The sequence below is a fragment of the Manihot esculenta genome, chromosome 14 (assembly GCF_001659605.2).
Source record: "Manihot esculenta cultivar AM560-2 chromosome 14, M.esculenta_v8, whole genome shotgun sequence".
Classification (NCBI taxonomy): Eukaryota; Viridiplantae; Streptophyta; class Magnoliopsida; order Malpighiales; family Euphorbiaceae; genus Manihot; species Manihot esculenta.
The window spans coordinates 11,425,817-11,444,819 of NC_035174.2; the positions used below are offsets into that span (position 1 = coordinate 11,425,817).

Here is a 19,003-nt window from a genome sequence, read left to right on the forward strand (position 1 = left end):
CAGTATTGGTTTGAAACAAAAACTTAGTGTTAAAAATAAAAATTTGAGTAATCATTATTCTTGAAGATAGCTTTTTAGATTGAGCTAAATCACTCTATTTTCTCAACATCCTCCTGCTTTATATGCTCAATTTAGATATTTTTTCAAAATATATAAATATAAAATTATAAATCTAAGTAGTAAAAAATTTATTCCTTTTAAAATTATTGAAATACAATAAAAAAAGAAAAAAATCCTTCGGTTAGAGAGAATAAAAAATAAAGAGATAAATCAAGAGTAATATTAATAAGAATGAGTGTGTGATAGCAAGCGGTGCTCTTTATTTATATTTGATATTTTTTTTAGTATTTTCCTATCAATAAGAATGAGTGTGTGATAGCAAGGTGCTCTTTATTTATTTTTGATATATTTTTTAATATTTTTATAAATATTTTGAGAGTTATTGATTCTTTTTATTTTTAGACAAAAAAAATTTTTTTATTTATATTTTTTCGTTTGAGTTTTTTCTATCAATAGTTTCTCCACTTCATCGTCAGTGTAATTTTCATTTTATTGTGATTTTCATGGATCACCACTATTTTATTTGTTAAGAAAGTGTTATTATAATTCATCTGTTTTTTATTTAAAAATCTATTTATAGCTATTTGAAAGATTTTGCATATGTTGTTGATGACAATTTAGAGTTGCCATCATTATATCCATGATACATACATCTCATTATATCCGTGATACATGCATCTCAAAACTCATTGCAAGCTGTCATCTTCCTTATTTGGTCTATTTTTTCTGTTACTAGCATGAATTTGTGTTGCTTAACTTTTTTGGATATTGAGAGCCAATCATTAATGGTTGTTTCATTAGGTGTTGTTCAATTGGTGCAAACTTTGGTCTCTAACATTAGCTTCTGACTAGCAATCCATCATTATCTAGATTTTAAGTTCTACCATAGACTAGCTGAGTCACAACTCATAAGCTCAACCCTATCACAACAAACTTATCAATACCCAAATGGCAGATGACCATTATATCATAACTTAGAGTGTGAAAAAAAGCTTGTAGACTTTCCATTTCCTTTTCTTAGTTCGTTCCATTTTCATTTCTCTAACTAATTAGTTTGAGCTATGAAGCATCACCTTTCTACTTAATCATCTTTGATTTCATGAGGATGAGATGGAGAATGGGGATTTCAATATACCTATTAATCAAAGGTTAGATAAGAGAGAAGTTTGTGTTTGGTGGAATTCAGTTTAGTTCAAACCTAACACATTTCTTGCTTACTTAGCAATGAAAGATACCTTCAAGCTGTTTCCCACTAAACTTCACACCCCAAACAATCCCTTAACACTTGTATTCTTACAATCAAAGCTCTTCTAATCTCAAAGGCTATCTCTATAGCTATTCTTTTTTTTTTACCAAAAAGGAAAAAAAATGCAAATTTTTATTTATTCTTTTATTTTATAATTAAATTGATCATAACAATAACTTCTTTTTTTTATTATTTCTATAAAGTCATATATTGTTTAATAATAAATTTAATATAACTCCTTTCTTATTTTATTTTATAGAGATTTATTTTATTTTTATTTTTGTTGAGTAATTTCTCCATGTTGTTAACTTTTTCTCTTTTGTGAGTTTTTTTTTCATATTTTTTATAAAAATCTTTCAATCGATTTCATATTATTATAAAAAAATTATTATTTAATTTTTATAATATCTTTCGATTTTTAAAAAATATATTAAAACTTTAAGAAGTCTACTATTAAATTTTTTAATTAATTTTAATCGTTAAATGTTAAAAAAATTAAAATATCTTTAATATGAAAAAATTAATTAAGAAACATTTTAAAAATATGAGAAATCAATTAATAAATTTTTTAAAATTATAAAAATTAAACTATAAAATATTTATTAATTAATGTATTTTTAAAATATTAATAATATTTTAATATAACCTTTAAAAATTAAAAAATTAATTAATGAGTTTAGTATTATCAAAATTATCAAAATATGATATAGTAAAGATTTCTCAAACATCAAGCGAAACGCGTGAACCAATTTCTATCTTCATAATTTATTTTTATTATTTTTTTGAGGCACAATTTATTTTTAATTAATTAATTAGTATTTAAAGGAAAAAAAGTCCATGAGGGTAGGTCTACCTAATTAACGAATCAAACGATATATATAAATATTTATTTATTTTATAAATTCATTAGTATTAATGATTTAATTAGATATGGTGTATAAATCATGTAATCCATAATATTATATTAATATTTATTTATTTATTTTAAAATATTTTCACATTCTCTAATTTTTTAACCAGTTAAAGAAAATTTTTCCTAAAAACTTTAATTATTAATGCTCTTGACAAATTCAGAGTAATCTTCCTTTGCCGGCTTGAGAAAGTAGTGTATCGATCATTGAAGAAAAGTAGCCATGATGGAATGTTAATGTCTCCATCTAAACCCTAATTCCATACCATAATAAAAGACAGATTGGGGCTTCTAAGAAAGGGGGAAAATTATAATAATGAAGTATTTAAATTAGGTTTTTGAAGTTCTTAATTGGGTTCATTGGTACCTAATGTCTGTCGTTTTTGTTATTAGTCAATTTCATTAAACAACTTCACCAAATTATTTATCAACATAATCTTTTTTCTTCATAATAAGCAAACAAACAAATACTTAGAAAACAATAATAATTTATGATGCTTCATTTTTTTTTTAATGCTAAGGCACCGTTTATATTATAAAAAATAATTTTTATATTTTCTAGTATTTGGATCATTTAAAAAATTCAGTAAATGAAAAATATTTTTTTAATAGAAAAAATAAATAATTTTTCCTACATTAAAATTTTTATTAAGATTTATATATAAATTTATTAATAAATTTTATTTTTTAAATTAAAATTAAGTAATAAAAAATAAGTTAGAAAAAGAAATCGTTTATTTTCATAATTATATATGTTAATTAAAATTGATAATTTATTATTGATTTATCAAAAAAATTTAGTAGAATAGAAATATTTTCCTCAAATTAAAGAAGTAACAAATAGTTGCTAAATTAACAGACTACTGCTTTTTTTTAAAAAAAAAAATATTTTAAAATAATTATTATACCTACAAATGCAAATATACCAATGTACCCCTGATTCTTTATTGAAGTTCCTAGGAGCCCAATGCCCTCTTGGCCCAGGTCTGGTTTCATTCTTGAATCCCGATGTCTTCCTAAATGCAGCAGGCACAAGCTTCTAGCCCAGCCTCATTAGAAAGACAAAATTCTCGAGAAGAATAGTTATATAATGTAAGATGTTAGCATAACAATTTGATAGAAAATAAGATATTTATTTAAAAATAGTTTTTTTATTAAAAAACTGTTAATTAATTAATTTTTTTTAGAGTTTACTCTATTTATTTAATTTTTATTAATTTATTGTGGCGTATAAAATTATCTATTTGATATAACCATTGTAATGAAGGTATAAGGTGTTCTGTGGTGAAATTTACAGTTCTATTAAATTGTAAATTTGGTATAAGTTGATTACTTTATCATTTTACATCATCACCTTCAACCAAAGCTTCAGACTTTTAAATAATAGAATGGCAGACATTTTAATATTTTTACTTGTAAGACACTTTAATTTTAATTATAACATAATAAACACTGAAATTTAAAAAAATATTATTTTTAAATATTTAAATTTAAAAAAATATTATTTTAAATACCTAAATTTAATATATATATATATATATATATATATAATTTTAAAACTATAAATTTAAAATTTTACTTTTAAATACAACTTAAAACTATAAATTGAAATATAAATTTAAAAAATTACTTTTAAACACAACTTTAAAATTATATATTTTATAAAATTGTGTTTAAAAGTAAAACTTTTTAAAAAATTAAGTGCTTGTTAAGTCATAGCTTATTGGCTTAAAAGATTCAACTTTATAAATTTTCACATCTATATTCTAAATTTTTAATTTTGAATAAAAAAACTCCAATTTTTAAATTTATTGTAATTATGATAATTTTTCAAATTAATTTTGACTATATTTAAATTAACTCACATGACACACCATATGTCATTATTTTTACTATATACGGATTAAGATCTTAAATTCTTAATTATCTAAAATTTTTAATTAAAATTTTTATGTAAGTATGAGAGAATTAAATAGTTCAATTATATAATTTAGAAATTTTATATAATTAAAAGTTTAGAATTTTAATTAAGATTTAATTTCAATTAATTAAATTGTTTATGTGATAAAAATAATAATATATAGTATATATAAATTAATTTAAATTTAATTAAAATTAATTTAAAAAATTATTATAATTATAATAAATTTGAAAGTTAAGATTTTTAATACAAAATTAAAAATTTAAACTATAAATATAAAAAATCACAGTTATTTTTTTAAATTAATAAACTTTAAATTATTATTAAAATTGAGATATTTTATAGATAAAAATAATAAAATATAAACATATAAATATATATTTACTCTAAAAAAAAATAAAGAATATTTTAGAGAAAGCGAAAGCAATTGACCTTATAGGTAAATTTATCTTTTCTTCTTAACGAGAAAAAGCTAAGCCCAAAAACTGTGATTAATTAGGAAGCTTCCTGTCATAAGCAGTTGGTGCGTGCGTACCAAGCTTGTCATTTTACATAATTGTTGGCATTACAACAATATAAACAGCCGCCATGTTTTCATTTTTTTTTTCAGAAAGCTCTTTTTGACCTTTATAATATAGAACAATTTCTTACTATTAATTCTTAAAACTGTTTTATTCAATTAAGCACTTCAACTAGTGAAGTAGTCTACATAAGTTTTTAAAATTTTTAAATGGTTATTTGTATAATAATTTAAAAGACTTCTCTATTGTCTTTGTAGTAGTCAGTCTCACTGATTTGAATGATATCTGATTTAGATAATTTCGTGGAGAGGCGAGCTGAACATGCTTGCATTTGTAGCAGCATCTACTGTTGGCCAATGGGCTTCTGGGAAGAACATGACAATCATTGGAGAAGATGTCCATGTATATGTATGCGATGGATTTTACATTAACAAGATGTGGTTTTGCCTCACAAAGAGATCAAATCAAGCATTTTGAAGCCAGAGATACTAATACGAGGCACTAGGATTGGGATCTGTAGAATATGTTTGGGCAGGGAGATGGTGATGTCTAACATTAAAAATAGTAAAACGCCAATCTTTGACATTTGACAGCTTATCTTCAAATCCAGTCAATTATGGTGTCTCTGTGTAGGTCTTTATAAATAAGGGAACTTCGAAAACGTTCACTCTTCGCAGTTGCATGCTATGCACCACCAAACAGAGAATTGAAAGACACAGTGATGGAGATTGTGGAAGATGTGGTGATCGTTGGTGCTGGGATTGCTGGGCTCGCCACTGCAGTAGCTTTGAAGAGAGTTGGGATTCGAGCTTTGATCTTAGAGAGGTCAGAAACGTTAAGATCCACTGGTTCAGCCTTAACCCTCTTTCCAAATGCTTGGCTTGCTCTTGATGCTCTTGGTGTTTCTCATAAGCTCACTTCTCTTTATACTCCTTCCTCAAGGTATGCAAATCGATGCTTTCATCTGCGTTCTGATAATAGTTCATTAAAATGTACTTTAATTTGTAATTGATTACTTATTAATCATCTATAATTATCAGGGGGTCTGTAACCACGGTGGCTACTGGAGCTGTTCAGGAGATCTTCTTCTCTGGAAATGGAAGCAAAGCTCAGGGACCCAGATCAGTTCATCGCAAAGCTTTGTTAGAGGCATTAGCGCAAGAATTGCCTGAAGATTCAATTCGATATTCATCCAAGTTCACGGCTATTGAGAAACAAGAAATTGGAGATGCTTCCATTTGTGTACTTCATTTGGAAGATGGATCTACAATCAAATCAAAGGCATGTATTGAAATTGAAGCTTGTAAGAGATCCTCTTCTCTTCGAAAACTTTACATGGAGAATAGATGAAAATTTTGTGTGGGGATGATATTTTGCAGGTTTTGATCGGCTGTGATGGGGTGAACTCGGTGGTGGCCAATTGGCTAGGACTCTCTGCGCCAATTCATTCGGGTCGAGCAGCAGTGCGAGGATTGTCAGTTTTCCCACAAGGCCATGGGATGAAACAAGAAATCAACCAATTTGTGGATGTTGGCAAAAGGGCTGGTTTAATCCCTTTAAATGACAAAGAAGTTTACTGGTTTTTAACTTGCCCTGAAGGTCAGCTGCAACTTCTCTTCACATCTTTTTTCTGTCATTTTTCCCCAATTCACCAATTTTCTCTCAATCATTGGCAGGAGAAAACATGGCCCGAGATCCAGAACTGATACAGAAACAAGTGATTGAGGAGTATGCAGAGAATTTCCCATCAAAATACTTAGACGTTGTCCGCCAGGCTGACCTCTCAACATTGACATGGGCTCCATTGATGTTCAGAACTCCATGGAATCTGATATTTAGAAATATAAGCAAAGGAAATATCACAGTGGCTGGTGATGCAATGCACCCAATGACACCTGATCTAGGCCAAGGTGGGTGCTCAGCTCTGGAGGACGCAGTTGTATTGGGCAGACACATTGGGAGTTGTTTTATCAAGAATGGAGATGTTCTTGTTGCAGAGGACATAGCCAGAGCCATAGATGGGTATGTGAAAGAAAGAAGGTGGCGGGCTGCTTGGCTCATAACTGGGTCGTATTTCTCAGGTTGGGTTCAGGAAGGTGGTTCTAAGTGGTGGATGAGATTTTTAAGAGATGTGATTTTCTATGGATTCCTGTTCTCTAAGGTGTTTAATGCTGCAAGCTATGATTGTGGGATACTGCCTAGCGTTTCTGTTTCTGCCTCTGGTGATCTGCAATATTCCTCCAATAAATCAGACTAGACCTTGAAAATGGGAATTATAAATCCCAGCATTATTGTGCTTGTGAACATTGAGAACCTCTGCTTGAATCCACACCAAAAAGCACACAAATGCCTCCAAAATTTAACAGTGATCTTAGCTTACGCTACTCTTGTCCAACGGCTATTTTATTAGTTTATCAGTTGAAGTTTGAATTAAAATGAATTAAAGTACAAAAAAAAAGATAAATTTCATTAAAAGTTATTTAGTTTAATTTATGAAAATTAATTTATAAATACTAAATATTTATGTTATTTGAATACTATAAGTATTTAAACTTTTAAATAATTATGTATTTAATTAAAACATTTATAAGTGGGTGATTTCGTTAACAACTAACTTATAAAAAAAATTATTATTAAAATTATTATAAAATACATTAAATAAAATTATAAGCACAAAAAATATTACTATAAATAAAGATCTTAGTTTATTTTTGTAACTTACTGAGTTGCAAGGCGTGGCCGTGAGGCCCAAAGTACAATTCCGCAGGGCCTAAAGAACAATCCTCCTTTCTAGTCCCACTGGTGAAGCTACGCAACCCTGCAATTGTGGTTTGCGAGTTTTCTGACTTCTCAGATGCCAAACTCACCAAAATGCTGAGAAGAAAGCCAACCAAAATCCAAGTCAAAATCGAAGACAAAGAAGAACTCGAAGAAGCTCGCAAACGCGCCTCCGCCGCCACATCCACATCCACAGCCGCCGCCGCCACTGCCTCCACTTCTCTCCTTAACCTCCTTGACCGCAATCAAACAAACCCCTCCTCCAAATCCCACCGCATCGGCCTTTCCCCTTGAAGTTGAATCCTTCTTCACTCATTATGGAAGTAGAGGTGAAATTGCGTCTCCCTGATGAACCTAATTACACCCGCCTAAATTCCCTTCTTCATTCATTTCACTGCAAAACCCTTCACCAGCAAAACCTATTCTTTGATTCTCATGCTGCCACTCTTTCCTCTCAATGGGCTGTGCTTCGCATGCGTTTCTTTGACAACGACTCCCGTTGTGTTCTCTCCCTCAAGGCCAAGCCTGTTCTAATCAATGGTGTCAGCCGTGTCGAGGAAGATGAAGAAGAAATCGATCCTCTGATTGGTCGTGAATGCGTTGCTGATCCTTCCAAGTTAAGTTCGATTGAATCCAGGATTTTGAAGAGGTGCAAAGATGAGTTTGGGGTTTTGGGAGAAATGGGATTTGTTTGTTTGGGCGGGTTTGAGAACGTGAGAGAAGTTTATGAGTGGAGAGGGTTGAAGCTGGAGGTGGATGAGACTAAATACAGCTTTGGGGTTTCATACGAGGTGGAATGTGAGACCCCTGATCCTGAAGAGGCTAAGAGACATCTGGAGGAGTTTCTAAAGGAGAATGGGATAGATTATAAGTACTCAGAGATGTCAAAGTTTGCAGTTTTTCGATCTGGGAAGCTGCCGTAGTAAGTGAATTCACTGATTGAAGTTATTGCTTTTATTTATACTGAGGTGAAAATTGCCTAGGGGTGCAACGAATTACGAATGTTTGCGTGCATTAAGAGCGAATGCTTATCGTAATTTCTTTTGTGCCTTTGTGTTTGTTTGAATATTTATGGTCTATTAAAGTGAAAATTAAGCAAGAAGTGATTTACGAATGAAAATTGTGTTGCTTAGAGGTTCATTTGTTGCTTTATCTGTAACTAATCCAACCTGAAATGAGCTGTCCAAATTTATTTATTAAGACATAAAGACGGAGACTAAGCCTCGTACAGGTTTATAGTGTCATAATTAACCTAAATATTTTAGAGATTTATAGTATTTTCCTTCAATCAAATAGCAGTAATGTGTGAGGTTATTGAAGTTTATCAGTACTTTGATATCATCACAACTCATATGGACCTTTTCAGTGATATTTTTCATCTATGTTTGTCATTCAGAAATTACTCAATACCAATAAAAACTGGAGGATTATAAACTTAAACTTGCTTTTCCCCTATTATTTATTGTGTGCTCCAGTATGGAAGTGTGATAAATTAGTAGGGGAAGAAGTGAAAAAGGGAAAGAGAGAGACCTAAAATGGCATGAAGTGAAGGAGAATCAAAGAGTCTAGAATATTATTCGTGGCTTGGTGTCTAATAGAGCTAAATGGCAACAGAAGATCCACAGAGCGGGTGCCAACTAGTTTGGGATTATGACTTAATTGTTCTTATTGTTCTTGTTGTTGTTATATTCTCAGTGTGATTGGCTCAAGTATCTCTGAAAATAGAAGTTAATAAACAGTTGATTATTGAAATTTATTCATCATCTATGCTTTCTGAAGTCCACAATGCTAGTTTTATTGTCATCTTATATCATTTGTTGTTCATGGCTCAATCTTTTACAGTAAGCACCCTCTTTCTTTTCCAAATTCCCGTACCTGTGTCTGATTCCCATTTTCAATTGTCATCACACATTTTGTCACTTGTTTGGGCTTCTATTAATTGGTCTTCTGTTTGACCTCACCTACTAGAAATTGTTGTCCATGTCCTATTGCTAACAGTAACACAGATGCCACGGCCATAATAGTGGGATCTGCCCGAATCTTAAGTTGTCTTGAGTATCCATGAAAACTTTTAAGTTTCTTACTCTGTCACAGACGTGCTTTAGTTCAGTTGTAGCCTGTGAAAAGACCTGCTTTGGCTGTCAGGGATTATAAACCCATTCTTTCTCCTCTCTTTTCCTTGACCAGAAAGAGATGAAAATGCCATTACTAGGACTTGTAAATGCAACTACCTAATTTTAAAATTCATATGAGTTCATCCATTCTTGAACATTCATAAGTCTGCACAATGTAATTAGCATTGAAGGCAAAGCCAATGACCACCTTGATCAGCTGGTTGAGTCACACTCATTAATATCATTGGAAATAATTTCCTACCTTCAATTTGATTAGCAATAATTTGTCATTCCACATTCCACTACTTCTATAAAAGCTGTTCATTCGACTGGCTTTGAGCATGCTTACCTAGGGTGTTTTAGTAATTGTAGGGAAAAGGACAGCTGTTGACCTCTTTCTTTTATTTTCCTTGCTTCTTTTTTTAAGATTTAGAGAAAGGACATATTATGTTATTGATTACAATGTTTATAATGCTGCTTTTAGGAATGAATAATTGGACTTGAACTGTTACTGAAATTAAGCTTTGTTAGCAACATCAATAAAAGGCAATTTACATGTTTAATTCACTGTTTGTAGGTTAACCTGAACCATGGAGGGTCACGAGCTCATGGGAAAGGGATGGAGAACAAAGGCTTAGCAGAGAACCATCAATTTTCTTCACGCTAGTGCATCTTAAACACTCTAGAGTCTGGACACAACTAAGTTCTCTTTGGACGTTTCATTGACAATAAATATTTTCTTCTCATAACACTAAATCATATGTTTAGTGATGTGCTCATCGTGTCTTAATTTCAAAACGTCATTATTGCCAGAGAATATTGGCTATCATTTTGGTGTTGTCTATTTCTCACTGGACGTTTACTTTCATTTATGAAAATTTACTATTTAGTCCCTATATTATAAAAAATTCACAAATTGGTTTTTTTTATTTTAAAAATACATTAAAAATGTACTTTTAGTTTCTATAATATAAAAAAAATTATTAATTGACCTCTTAGTTTTATGAAAATATTAACTAAAAATATTAAAGATTAATTATTTATTTTAAAATTTTAAAAATATTTTAATATATCTTTTAAAATAAAAAACTTAACCTATGAGTTTTAATACACAAACTAAATAGTTATATATTTTTTTATTTATATTGTTGAATAAGAGAGGTACACTTAAAGTGGTTGATTGTTATGGAGCAATATTGCCATGCGAGAAGTTCTGTACCTAATCTTCAAGACATTCTCCTCTCTCCAGTTAGGCCAAGGTTACTGCCTAGTTCTGTATTGGTTTATTGGAATAGTAGCAACGATTTTCTTTCGATCCTTGTAAACAATGGTCAGAGGTTTATAATCTTCCAGAGCCCGTGAAATCTAGGCTTTCAGCTTGAAGCATTAGCCAATGTACCCGCTGGTTGGCGGACCAAAAACAAAACTAGAGATTGTGAAGCCCCAGTGAGCTAAACACCGTCTCGTTGAAGCTCTTCAAAAACATGCTTAACCAAAATTCCAAAAGCAACACATTTTTACTCGATCATGAAAAACAACTGGATTTAAGATCCATGATTACCACTAACTAAAATAAACAACGATTCCAGGAAAAATAAAATATTATACATCACAATAATCTGTGACAACATCACACCATTGGTACCAGAACAGAGGTTCATTCAGAAATAGTAATGGACAATTCTACTCTATGCATACTGAATATGAATCCTTGCCCCTACTAAAAGCTACCTATCCCAAAAAGGGGAACATAGAGCCTATGGCTGCTCTTCACTTTCTCTTCTTAGAAGGTGGCTGAGGAACCTCCTCCTCCTCTTCTTCTTCTTCCTCTTCTTCATCTTCTTCATCCTCATCATCATCTTCATCACCATCATCGTCGTCGTCATCATCATCATCATCACTTCCTCCTTCACCGTTAGCTTCAGGATCATCCTCCGGATCTCCAGCCTCTTCCCCCTCTTCCCCTGAGAAATCCCCATCGTTCTCATCATCCTGATCTTCTGCATTACCATCATCATCTTCTTCATCGTCATCTTCTGTATCACTAGCATCTTTGTTTTCTGAATCAGGGCGCTTCATCTTGAAAAGTTCATCTAGAGGAAACCTACAAAGGAGTCACCATTTTAATTGAATTCCTCTCATCCATTGCAGAATTAAAATTGAGGCACGGAAGGAAGCTTTTCTTTTTTTCTTTTACCTCTCATCCATTGCAGTCAATTTTGGTGATGCATTTATATCATTAGGCAATGACTCAGCCTGAAAAAAAAAAGGAATCATAAATCACATTAACAAAACTAATGCTAACCATAAATCTAATTAGTTATAACATACATTATGGTATATTTTTTTTCTATAGTATACAGGTTAAGAACAGTTAAAACAGAATCCATACTCAATGTGTTTAGATTTAAGAAAAGAAAAAAGGAAAACGAAGGCACCAAAATTGATTTTAGTTCATAGATCTATTTGATATTGTGACTACTGATAAGAAAAACATCTGTTTAAATATAATAGTTAGAAGATATTAAAAATTAACTTAAAATCAAATTTGACATGTTTAACCATAAGATATTAAAAATTAACTCCAAACAATTAATTTTTTTCAAAATATTTTTTTCAATATCATATAAAACTGGTGTTTTTCAAAAAAGCACTTTTTGACCTCCCAATCTCAACATCAAATGGGAGCACATTTAGTCAGCTTGTTCAACCCAGGTGAATAACAAAACAATGCATAGGAAATTTTGCAAGGCCAACCACTAGATAGCTGATTTGTTAAAAACTGGCCAAACCACTTACATCTCAGTAACTTTTCCAGATGCCAATGAAGAGAATCTTTCTCTCATTATACAACATTTAAACATGCCATGAAAGCATGCCAAAAGAATAAGGTTTTTGCCTATTTGGTGGGCAGAAGCAGAAATTGCAGCACCAGACTGAAATCATACTCGCGAAAACAGCACCAAAATAAAAATAATAGAGAAAACAAATAATTATCACATTCATACCAACTTAAGCTAAGCCCTAAAAAAACTGTCGTCCTCATCCCAGGGCTATATTTTGGTTATAAGGGTAGATTTTTGTTCTCTAAAATTCTGAAAATGAAGCTTTTCTGCACTGTTAATCCAAATGAAAACAGTGCACCAACTACAACAATATAATGATAATAATAGAAATAATATATAAAATAAAGCAAGCTCCAGATAGTATAGAGATATATGTCCACATAGTAGTGTATAACAAGTCAGCTATCCGATGCTAACTAAATATCATACAGCATGATCCTTGAGCACCTACAACTAAAAATTTTAGTAAGATGGCATTGCTCGGTTGCAGGAATAAGTCTAATTTCCTAACAGAAAGAAGCAATAATTAGATACCATTTAAGAAAACCATTAACTCTGGACAATAAAAAAATACACACACATTAATATGACACCTAATTTGGGCAGGTACTGTTTCAGAGAAACAGACAATTCCATAAGAGACAGAAAAAGGACTAAGTAAACAATTAGCCAATAATTAAAATAATGTACTGGCTACTGTCAGTGCAGAACTTCTACCTGACTAGCAAGAGAGAATATTGATCTTCTCAATCACAGGACATAAAACTACAGAGATCAGAAGGGGCACTTTCCATATAAATCATCATAACTGCTCAATGACGGACTAAGGAGACAGGCAGGGGACATCGCTTCCCTGAAATTTTAATTTTTAAATGGGTGTAGGTTGAATATGAGCTTATTTTTATGTACTGCCACATTTAGCCCCTCATTCTTAAAAAATAAAATTAGGAAGTTGATTTTTTATTGGTCTAACTGAATAAAAATTTAATGAGTTTAAATTTAAAAAATTAGAATCACATTTTTACTAAATCTAAGTCCAATTAAATTATAATTAGTTTAGTATAATTGTCTTGAATTTAAACTTAGTATATGTATGAGTTGTTACGTGTAAATACTATATTAGTGAATACTTTTACCCTCTAAATGCTGCATTGGTCCTTGAAATGTAAACAATGCGTATGTCACTGTACTGCTTGTATGGTTTGTCAAAGAAGACAAGATAATACCGTGAAATTTCAACACATTCATGCAGAGTCACAGTGAGCTCACACTAGTTAAACAACAAAAACCTAATTGGAAAAATCCAATGCAACAACCACCTGGGAGAAATGCCTCAAAGAAGAACAATTTATGAAAGAAAAAAAGATATTAGCATGAAACCTTAACGCACCTACACTACACAGAGCATGAATGACCTAATTGATAAAATCCAGAGCAAGAACCATCAAAATACAATTAACCCACAAAGCAGAACAAAGAAGAAACAACAAATATACAAGAATAACAACCACAAGTAATCAAACAACAATAAGAAGAAATGCAACAATGAAGGGGCAGACAAAGACTTCAGGAACACATGTTATTGACAAGTACAGTCTAATGGATAACGAAAAAGGGTAATGAAAGATGTAATACCATAAATAACAGACAAGCAAGAGACTTCCAAGCTGCAAGTGCAGTTTCTACCGCCATAGCTTCTATAACAGAACATGCCCACAAGTTCGTCTCCGCAGAGCTGACACTACCCACCTCCATTGCTTAAGAAAAACTAAGCTCGAAAAACACAGAAACAAAATCAATCAGTGGCTGGAATATAGAGCGAGAAAAAGCGAGAGAGAGAGCAGGAGCAGTCTCGAGAAAGTTAGTGAAAGAAAGGGGTGAAGGAAGGGACCTGATTGGCTTTGGGGGTCTGGATCCGGTTAGGGTAAACCCTAGGATTTGGTCCGATTAGGGGTTTTGTAAATAAATTTGATATTGCCAGATGTATTCTCTTTCATTCCAGATGAGAAAGTTCCAGATCCATGAATTGTTTTATCTCCACTTGCCTTGGAAGGATGGAAAATGGTTTGGAATTAGCATATTTAATTTCCCTTGAGTTTCTATCATGTAAATTATTAATAATATAAGTTTTTTTTTAATTATTGGTAAAACAAGTTAATTCAGAATAAGAAAATAAAAACCGCTCCAAAAATATTATATTTGATTAAATTTAATTATATTAAATTATTAATGTACATATAAATAGTAAATTAGTTGGCATTAGTTTTGAAATATTATCGTGGACAGGGGGTGACGCTTTGGATCTTGTGCAGGAAATTCAACGGGGAAATACATAGGATCTGTGGATCACCATCGAATGTAATTTTGCCACGTTTCAAAACAAGCTGACCCCATACCGATACTTTTACATGGTTGGTGGAGACTACTTTCGAAAAGTATCTTCGAAACACTAGTAATGCGCTATGTGTGATTCTATTAGTTTTTTATTTTAAAGTTTGTAATTTAATTTATATTAAAATAATATTTTATAATATTATATTATTAATAAATAATATATAAATTATACTATAAAATATCACTTTAATATAAATTAAATTACAAATTTTAAATTAAAAAATTGATAAAATTATAAAATAATTTTTTATTTAATTTTTTTAAATAAAATATTAATTAATAATTATATTTTAATTATTAATATTTTTTGACGCTATTTAAAAATTAATACGATTGTAATATTACAATACACTATTTTAATACAAATTAAATAATATATTATAAAGTGACTATGAGTATAATTACATTATACCTTTTATACTTTTATTATTACCGCATTCTTAAATTTTTAAAATTTATACACATTTTATTATTATTCAGTTAAAATATTACTGTAATTTATAAAATTAAACTATTTAATTTTTTAACATAAATCATTAATCATATTATTTTAGTCAAATACACTAATTAATAAAAAAATTATTATTTTAATTCTTATACAATTTAATTTGAAAAATATATAAAAATATGTGTTAATTTTTAAAAAGTTTACACATTCCATTAATTTTAATTATTAAGTATTGTATAAAAATTTAAAATATTTTTAATATAAAAACATTAATTAATAAATATTTTTATAAAAATAAAAATCAACTAATAAATTTTCTTATAACATAAAAATTAAATAATAAAATATTTAACTGTTAAAATTAATAGAACAATTAAATTAGTAAATTTTTTAAAATTTTAAATATATTTTAATATATTTTTTAAAATTAAAAATGTAATTAGTGAATTTATCTGTATAATATAAACTAAATAATAAATTTTTTAAATTATAATTATTAAATATTGCTAACCGTGTTTTTTAATAAAATAACTAAAAATTAAATTTTATAAAATATATAGATGTTTAAATATAATATAAATTTTTTAAAACTTTTAGTATTTAATAATAACCTATCCAATTATTTCCTATAACTGATCAAATAAACCTTTCAGTTTTACATTAAAATCTAAATAAAGTTCATTCAAGCTTTTTGTCTAAATAAATTAAAAGTTTTCGATTTAAGTCCATACCAATCCCAAATTCTAGAAAATTATAGCATTTGATAGGCAATTAAAATAACTCTATAAAGTCCTTGTATTCCTGCAGTTGTACTTCACAGGTCTGCTGAACCCTATCCTCGGCCGTTCAAGCATCTCTCAATAAAGAAGCGCACATATCCTTTAAGGTAGAAATCTCTTTGTGGAGTTGCTGTTGCTGAAGCCGAGACTTCTCCACCTCCGAAATCATGCCTTTCAGGTCCTTTATGTATTTGTTGAGCTATTGCTAGAGGACAGTAGCATGAGCCAAGGTCTCGTTGCGCTTGGTCTAGGTCTCATCGCGCTAATGATGGGTCTCCTCCAAAGCAGATAGTTGCACGAGGACTTCATCTTATTGATACTCCGCCGTAGAAGCCCGTTAAGAAGCCCTGGCGACCTCCTCCCTCATTTCCCCTAACTGTTTGGTGAGATCCTTGATTTGCCTCCGGAACTCGATAATGTGTCTGCAAGCCTCACCAGTGGCAACCAGATTCTCATCCTAGCATGCCTCAGCAATGTGTTGGTCCATCAAGCTCTAGAGAGGCTGTTACAAGCACCAATCTCCATAAACACGCCGAAAGCTTGCCACAAAAAAGTAAAGTTAAGTAAGCCAGAAGATTAAAAACACTTTCAAGAAAGATAGATAACCATGAGGAACATCTCCCTCAGACTGTCCCTAAGATCCTCCAGAGAGTGTGAGCTAAAGATCGCATGTTGTTTGGTAGAATAGGCCAGGTGGTTGACAAGGGCCAAGAAGCGGGGATCAGAAGCATCCAGACCCCCCAAACATCCTCTCACACAGCATCCCGATCATAGAGGCCGGTGTAGACCCAGCAGCCACCTCAGCGGCGTTCAATAGCTCATTGTCCAAGGCAGATGACAAATGCTCCACCACCTTTTTCCCCTTATCAACGGGAGGAGAAGGGGCTGCCCTTGCAGGTTCCGAAGTCCGGGCTTGCTGTAACAGCCCGGACGTGAACCCCGGCACTGTTACCGCTCACAGCCCGTGACCTTCCTCTGGGCCCAGCCACTGTGAGCAGCTCTTAACATCCCTTCACCCTCACGGGTTCCAGGCAGGATTTGTCCCTCGGGGGAGCCATTACGGCCCGCCCTAGCCCGAGTGGATTTGGCCCAATTCCTTCCTCTGGGAATTAGGTCGCCTCCCCCACTGCTCGAACCCTTGACCTCCCACTTTAATTGGAACAATTGGTACTCACTCTCACCAGACTATTCCCTTAAAGTGGGAGGTCAAGGGTTCGAGCAGTGGGGGAGGCGACCTAATTCCCAGAGGAAGGAATTGGGCCAAATCCACTCGGGCTAGGGCGGGCCATAATGGCTCCCCCGAGGGACAAATCCTGCCTGGAACCCGTGAGGGTGAAGGGATGTTAAGAGCTGCTCACAGTGACTGGGCCCAGAGGAAGGTCACGGGCTGTGAGCGGTAACAGTGCCGGGGGTCACGTCCGGGCTGTTACACTTGCTTAGTAGCCTTGCCTTCTATTGTGATAGCACCCACGGCTTGAATCGGTAGGACATCCAAGGGAGCAGTCTTGGTGCCCTCCTTCGAGCTGCTCCCAGCCAACTCGCTAACCATGATAGGCTCCTTGGGTATTTTCTTGGAAGCAAGAGAAGCCTTGGAAGGAGCCGACACTTTAGGAGAGATTGACGTCTTAAATGTCACTGAACAAGAGCCACTCAAACACGGGCACCAAAGCCAGAAAAGGCGTAGGAGCAGGAGCAAAGTAACGAGCTAAAGATGCAAGGTCTGCAGCCTGAAAAATCTCCCTGGCCACATCAGCTACTGACTTGTTGGCTTAAAGGCGGCCAGAGTCGCCTTCATGCTTTCCCAAGATAGAGTGAAGTTCTTGGAAAGCTTGATGGAGCCCATCGGCACGACAGAAGTTGAAAAGAAAATATCAGTCTAGTCAGAGTCCAAAAGAACAAAAGAAAAACATAAAAAGAAAGAAAACCAACAAAGAATATCATATTCTCAACTTTTAATCGAGTCCTTGTACCCCACAAATATAGACAATCTAGCCCGGGGACCGAAGTAATAAAACCCATGAGTAGACCTAACAAGATGGAAGAAGGTATAAAACAACTCGATAGAAGGGGCAAAACTCTAGCACAGACAGACGGACTCGAAGTAGCACATTGAATAAAATAGAGTTAAGGGACAACATTCGAGAAGTCACCCTAAAATGACAGAAAACCTCGATAAAGAAAGAGATAAAGGGGAAGGTCAGCCCGAAGTCGCGCTGTTTGGCAAAAAAAACCAAATTACACCATTGCTGAGTGTCTATCAGATCCACCAATGGTGGGTAGAGGAGAATAATTCGTTCATTAGGTAAAGAAGCCCTAATTCCAAAGATGGTGGTATCAGAATAGTTGCGAGAAAAATAGTGGGAGAAGGAGAAAGGAGTAACAGAGAACACCAGACCCACTACATCGGGAATCCTAATAGAAGTCATGAGAGGAGTAAGACGTACCTCAGATTGGAAAAGCAGGAATCACAGAGAAGAGAAAGAACAAGATAGCAGAAGTAGTGCAAGAGGCAGAACAGCAAGTGAAGGTAAGAGCGCAAGTTTGAAATGGGTAAAGACGAAGAGGAGACGTTTTGACAAAACTCTCCTAGAGCTGCATGGTAATAATTGGAATCTCGAAATTCACTCTCTCATTAATTGTGGAATAATTAATGAGCGAGTAAATGTGCATTTGATGACAACTGGGCCCTAAACGCCCCAGCCATGACTGAGCCCTTGCTAGGAAAGTTGAGTTTAGTTCTGTTAGGGCTCAATGCATGGGCCTACTCCATGTACAAATCTTAGACTTGCATTGACGAGTCGAGCTGGGTGCAGGCCTACATGCAGGAGGCTTGGTCATGAATAACCCATTAGCTTTGTGGAACAACAAACCTCATGATGCTCAGGATCATGTCCACATTGTAACAGCCCGGAAACCGAACTGCCACCGGCACTAGGATCCAGATCGACTTAAGGTCGCCGGGACCCGTAGTAAGCCTGCTATCCTG

General features: G+C 32.8%; 3 protein-coding genes across 3 annotated transcripts; 2 read left to right on the forward strand and 1 right to left on the reverse strand.

Moving 5' to 3' along the window:
* Positions 1 to 5,066: 5,066 nt before the first annotated feature.
* LOC110631135 (monooxygenase 2) lies at positions 5,067 to 7,040 on the forward strand. Its single transcript, XM_021778859.2, has 4 exons — positions 5,067 to 5,600; positions 5,699 to 5,939; positions 6,038 to 6,257; positions 6,335 to 7,040. Exons 1-4 carry the CDS (start codon positions 5,380 to 5,382, stop codon positions 6,913 to 6,915), a joined length of 1,263 nt encoding a protein of 420 aa, XP_021634551.1. The 5' UTR covers positions 5,067 to 5,379; the 3' UTR covers positions 6,916 to 7,040.
* A 343-nt stretch (positions 7,041 to 7,383) lies between these two features.
* LOC110600353 (triphosphate tunnel metalloenzyme 3) lies at positions 7,384 to 10,446 on the forward strand. The gene is made up of 2 exons (XM_021737193.2): positions 7,384 to 8,358; positions 10,128 to 10,446. Coding segments are annotated over exons 1-2 (606 nt in total). The 5' UTR covers positions 7,384 to 7,753; the 3' UTR covers positions 10,129 to 10,446.
* A 687-nt stretch (positions 10,447 to 11,133) lies between these two features.
* Positions 11,134 to 14,439, reverse strand: LOC110630876 (phosphopantothenoylcysteine decarboxylase subunit VHS3). Its single transcript, XM_021778507.2, has 4 exons — positions 14,288 to 14,439; positions 14,032 to 14,164; positions 11,748 to 11,806; positions 11,134 to 11,654 (listed from the first exon to the last, which is right to left on the reverse strand). The coding sequence occupies exons 2-4, from the start codon at positions 14,149 to 14,151 to the stop codon at positions 11,321 to 11,323; spliced, it is 513 nt and encodes a 170-aa protein (XP_021634199.1). The 5' UTR covers positions 14,152 to 14,164; positions 14,288 to 14,439; the 3' UTR covers positions 11,134 to 11,320.
* Positions 14,440 to 19,003: the final 4,564 nt, after the last annotated feature.

Bases quoted from the DNA above. Each gene is read 5' to 3' on its own strand.
- LOC110631135 (XM_021778859.2), top strand. From the start codon at position 5,380: ATGGAGATTGTGGAAGATGTGGTGATCGTTGGTGCTGGGATTGCTGGG. The intron at 5,601-5,698 runs GTATGCAAATCG...TATAATTATCAG, and splicing joins CTTTATACTCCTTCCTCAAG to GGGGTCTGTAACCACGGTGG. The intron at 6,258-6,334 runs GTCAGCTGCAAC...AATCATTGGCAG, and splicing joins GTTTTTAACTTGCCCTGAAG to GAGAAAACATGGCCCGAGAT.
- LOC110600353 (XM_021737193.2), top strand. From the start codon at position 7,754: ATGGAAGTAGAGGTGAAATTGCGTCTCCCTGATGAACCTAATTACACC.
- LOC110630876 (XM_021778507.2), bottom strand. From the start codon at position 14,151: ATGGAGGTGGGTAGTGTCAGCTCTGCGGAGACGAACTTGTGGGCATGT. The intron at 11,807-14,031 runs GTATTACATCTT...TTTTTTTTTCAG, and splicing joins TTGCTTGTCTGTTATTTATG to GCTGAGTCATTGCCTAATGA. The intron at 11,655-11,747 runs GTAAAAGAAAAA...ACTCCTTTGTAG, and splicing joins TTGACTGCAATGGATGAGAG to GTTTCCTCTAGATGAACTTT.